General features: G+C 37.1%; 1 protein-coding gene across 4 annotated transcripts in view; it reads right to left on the bottom strand.

Annotated features, from left to right (window-relative positions):
- The window catches only part of FBXW7 (F-box and WD repeat domain containing 7, E3 ubiquitin protein ligase), a 231226-nt gene that overhangs the window by 14938 nt on the left and 211411 nt on the right, over positions 1 to 4877 (bottom strand). For all 4 annotated transcript variants that reach the window (XM_006875496.1, XM_006875495.1, XM_006875498.1 and 1 more), the window contains 3 exons: positions 4454 to 4590; positions 3236 to 3349; positions 288 to 469 (listed from right to left, as the gene is read on the bottom strand). In XM_006875496.1, coding sequence (XP_006875558.1) covers positions 288 to 469; positions 3236 to 3349; positions 4454 to 4590 — 433 coding nt within the window. The remainder of the gene's footprint in view (positions 1 to 287; positions 470 to 3235; positions 3350 to 4453; positions 4591 to 4877) is intronic.

Raw genomic sequence — 4877 nt, forward strand, 5'->3', positions numbered from 1 at the left:
TAATTTAAGAACATATTATCTCTCTCTTGATTGCTGTTGTTGTTATTAAGTGCCGTTAAATTGTTTCTGACTCATAGAGACCCTGTTATAAGGTCTCCAAGCAACAGCAGATGAGTTGGAACCACCGACCTTGCAGTTCAAACCAACCTTTCGGTCTACTGCTTCTCCGATAGCTACATACCAGGAGACACAGAAAACATTACACAAACTGAACTCTAAACAAAGAGGCCCCCCAATTCACTAGCAACAGAGGAAGAAATCCCAAACACCATGAGATCTCCTCTTACCTTTTTTCATGAAGGTGCATACAACGTACAGTAGAAGTATGCCCATATAAGGTGTGTATACATTCTCCAGTCTCTGCATTCCATACTTTGAGAGTCCTATCTGTAGATCCACTAATGATGATATTGTCTCTCATCTGTGACGACCACACTCCACCTGTGTGCCCCACTAATGTTCTCAGACACTGAAGGGGAAAACAATTTAAATGGCATTTTAATAGGTCATTAAAATTTGCAATAAAGTTATTTACTCAATTTGATTGCTTGGCCCATCAGAAAATAGTTTTGCCCATCAATACAACGTAATCCCATCACTGCTTATTGCTTTGTTTATTCAGCAGCACTACATACTGAGGGGAAAGAAAGTATACAGAAAGCAAACATTCTCACTAAAGGGTGACAGCTCCAGCCAGGTCTCTGATGAAAGAATACTAATATTGAAACTTGGTTTCTTCCATAGAAACAGAGTCAGTGAAAACATGCCAATGGTGTTGGGTGTGGCTACATACCACATTTCATGTGAATCTGCCCCAAGGCAGTAGTTAGGAGGCAGCCAAGCTACTTCTAGACAAGTAAAGACAGACATTAAAACCCTGAAAGAAATCCAAAACTAATATTACACCATGGAAATATAAAGCTGCTTCACAATTTTAAACGTCAGATTTGGAATGTTTAGATTTTTGCCCATGAAGCTACAAAAAAAAAAAGACTTCTATAAATCATGGAATTTTGTTCTCTGCATTTATTACTATTACTTTTTTAGTTGGTCAGTAACTTAATTAGGAAAATATTCTGCATTGAACAGACAAAAACAAGTTTCCATTAGACAATCGTTAGGTACCATCGAGTCAGTTCTGACACAGAGATCCTATGCACAACAGAACGAAACATCTCCTGGCCTGTGCCATCCTCACAATTGCTGCTATGCTTGAGTCCATTGCTGCTGCTACTGTGCTAATTCATATTGTTGGGGGTCTCCATCTTTTGTGCTGACCCTCCACTTTAACAAGCATGATGACCTTTCTCCAGGAAGAGGAAGTCTTGCCATCTTGGCTACTAAGGAGCATTCTGGTTGTACTTCTTCCAACATAGATTTGTTTGTTCTTCTGGTAGTCCATGGTACCTTTAATATTCTTCTCCAGTACTATAACTCAATCACATCAACTGTTCTGTGGTCTTCCTTCATCACTGTCCAAGTTTCACGTACATATGAGGACTATTGAAATTACCATGACTTGGATCGGGTGCAGCTTGGTCCTCAAAAAACTGACACCTTGGCTCTTGAACACATTAAAGAGATCTTCTTGTACAGCACATTAGCCTAGTACAATGTCATATAATTTCTTGCCTGCGGCTTCCATGAGTGTTGATGGTTGGTCTGAGCAAACTGTAGTCTTTGACAATTTCAATCTTTTCTAAAGTCTTTGACAATTTCAATCTTTTCTACATTTATCTTGATGTTATTTATTGGTCCAGTGATAAGGATTTATTTTTGCTTTCTTTACATTGATGTACAATCCATACAGAAATCTGTGTATTTTAAGTCCTCTTCACTTTCTGTGTATTTAAGTCCTCTTCAGCAAGCATGGGTGTTATCATTACATTACCTCCCTCCAATCCGATGCCTTGTTCTTCTTCATATAATCCAGCTTCTCCGATTATGTGCTCAGCATACAGACTGAATAAGTATAGTAAATAAATACAACCCTGGTACACACCTTTCCTGATTCTAAATGATTCAGTGTTCCCTTGTTCTGTTCACACAACTGCCTCTTGGTCTATGTACAGGCTCCTCATGAACACAATTAAGTGTTCTGGAATACTCATACTCCACAATATAGTCCATAGCTTGTCATGAGCCACACAGTCAAGTCTTTGCGTAGTCAGTAAAGCACAGGTAAACATCTTTTGGGTATTCTCTGCTTTCAGCCAAGATCCATCTGAAGTCAGCAATGACATCCCTCATTCCACATCCTGGTCTGATAGTAAAATTTTGCTAAAGATAATTCAAAAGCAGCTGCATAGAGGTCCCTGGGACCATCAAGGGAGAAAAGCGGAGTGCGGGACCATACCCAGAGAAGCAGTGACGCCAGAAATGGAGGCAGAGATGATGACATGGAAAGATGGAGCAGCTGGGGGACTCTAGACCGAAAAAGGGAGAGGGGTTGTGTGCTGATGACCAAGGGACAGGCTTGTGGGGTATACCTTTCGGTTGTTTGATGATGCATGGAGGGGACTGTAATCATGGCAATGAAAAAATATACAATAGGATGAATTGTAAAGCTAACGTTCTCCCTTGTAAACTATCACATAATTCACTATAAAAACTTAAAAAGACAAAACAGCTGCAACTGTACATTGAAACTGCCAAAAGTTCAAGCTGATTCAGATGAGGACGTACAACTAGAGAATTGTTGTTGTTGTTATGTGCCGTGGAGTTGATTCTGACCCATAGCGACCCTGTATAGGGTTTCCGAGGCTATAAATTACTAGAGTATAATATTGTATGCAGTCAAACTGGTTGCTTGGATTACTTCATTAATATGATTATTATTTTTTAACTTCTACACTACAGAGGGGTTTACGAACAAAGCAATTTACTAAGAAAACGAAGTATCTCTCAATCATATTTTGAAAAGAGTTAAAAGTAATGAGGTAGATGGCTAATAAAGGTTGAAATTAAGTTAAGGAAAAGATACAGCACACCTAAAAAACCTAAATTAGGCAATTCACAAAAACAGACAAACTCTGCAAATGAAGACTAAACCACTAATATCGCAATCATGAGACATATCATTACCATCATGCTGAGGGGACTTTCACAACTATGGAAAAAGGCTAAATTAGAAGGCATAATATTTGCTATCAAAATAGAGTAAAAAATGAATCTGTATTTTCACTCACTGGTTGATCAGTGCAAAAATATGTACAAAGTGATCAAATAAACTTACTTTGCCTGTGACTGCTGACCAAACTTTTAAAGTGTTGTCATCTGAACCACTAACTATTCGGTTACCACAAAACTGTAAGCATGTGATCACATGATCATCGTGTCCCTTCAGCACCTACAAGGCAAGATGCATAGATCAGCATTAGATTATTATGTTATATTCCTTAAAATATCAGAGGAAAGAAAAATGAAGCCCTACACAGGAATAGTCACCCATGATCTATTTCTAAAATTAAAATGTATATAAAATTCTTTATGGCTGATGAATCAAGTAGAGTAAACATTTTGTTATTTCCACTATCTATTATTTATACATGAAACATCAGCAATTAACATTTTACCAAGCCCAGACCTAATAAGATGATTGAAACATATTTACAGGTTTTGGTTTTTCAACTTAAGGGAAAAAAACCAAGCTGTAGTTAAGTGCCAATGAGTTTGCTCCGACTCATAATGACCCTGCATATTTCTGAGGAGGGGCTAGTGAATTTGAACAGCCAACCTTGCGGTTCAAACTGACCATGCAGTCCAGTGTTTTATCCCACAGTGCCCCACCAGGATGCCATTATTTCCTCATGTTGCTTTTTTTAAATTGTAAAAATATAGCCAACAATTTCAAACATATTTTACTATTTTTAAAGTATTTGAAAGGTTGTAAAACAGAGAAAATGAGAATTCTGCTTAAATTTCTAAAAATAAAATGCCAAAACCACCACCAAAAACCAAAACATGGACACTCTTCAAAAATTCACATTCAGACTATGTGGTTAGTTACACAAGGCAGACAATTCTTAAGAGAGAATAGCAGTTTGAGTTCTTTCTGACTCACAGTGGCCCTGTATAGTGTTTCCAAGGAGGGGCTGGTGGGTTTGAACTGCCAACCCTGTGGTTCGCAGTCCAGTGCTTATTCTATAGGGCCACACCAGGACTCCAGAATGGATACAGTACAAAATTATAATTAATAGCATGTTTAGAGACTTTCATTAACAGACACAAAAGACATGCAATTGAATAAGTCTTTTATTCAACCGTAATTAATTTTCAGATTAGATGAATTAATAGAGAAATATTGTCATTTACACAGCTTTTTAAAAATATAGTGTTTTCTTTTTTATAAGAGATATGTGTCAAGTTATACTGCTTGCCAAGAAGTGAAATAATATACCTGGTCCTAATACTGATTAATGGTTTCTGTTATACTGTGCAAGAGTCCAGTTACCTTAGGAGATTTGAGTTCTCCTCGCCTCCAATTGGTATCAATTCTGTGCTGTCTAATGTATGCACTTTTCCACGGGCTGTGTATGAAACCTGGTTTTATTACTTTCCTTCTCTTGATGTGCAATGGTTCATCAATCCCTAAAACATTTGAAAGAGTTAAAGAGATTAACTGTCATACAAATAATAAAACACACACTAGTGAAATATTTTCATTATCCTCTAAGCTCAAAACCAAAGAAATGTAAGACACTTTCCAATTTCTGATATTATTCACATAAAAGAATTTAAGGTTTGTACTCTCTGTAGCACTTGGAAATTCTCTCCATATTTTTATATTCATGATTTCATTTCTTTCTTAAAATGATCCTGTTAGAGAAAGCAAACAGGACATATTATTCTTAGTTTACACACAGAGAAATTTAAGA

This window comes from Chrysochloris asiatica, unplaced genomic scaffold (assembly GCF_000296735.1).
Source record: "Chrysochloris asiatica unplaced genomic scaffold, ChrAsi1.0 scaffold00329, whole genome shotgun sequence".
Taxonomy (NCBI): Eukaryota; Metazoa; Chordata; class Mammalia; order Afrosoricida; family Chrysochloridae; genus Chrysochloris; species Chrysochloris asiatica.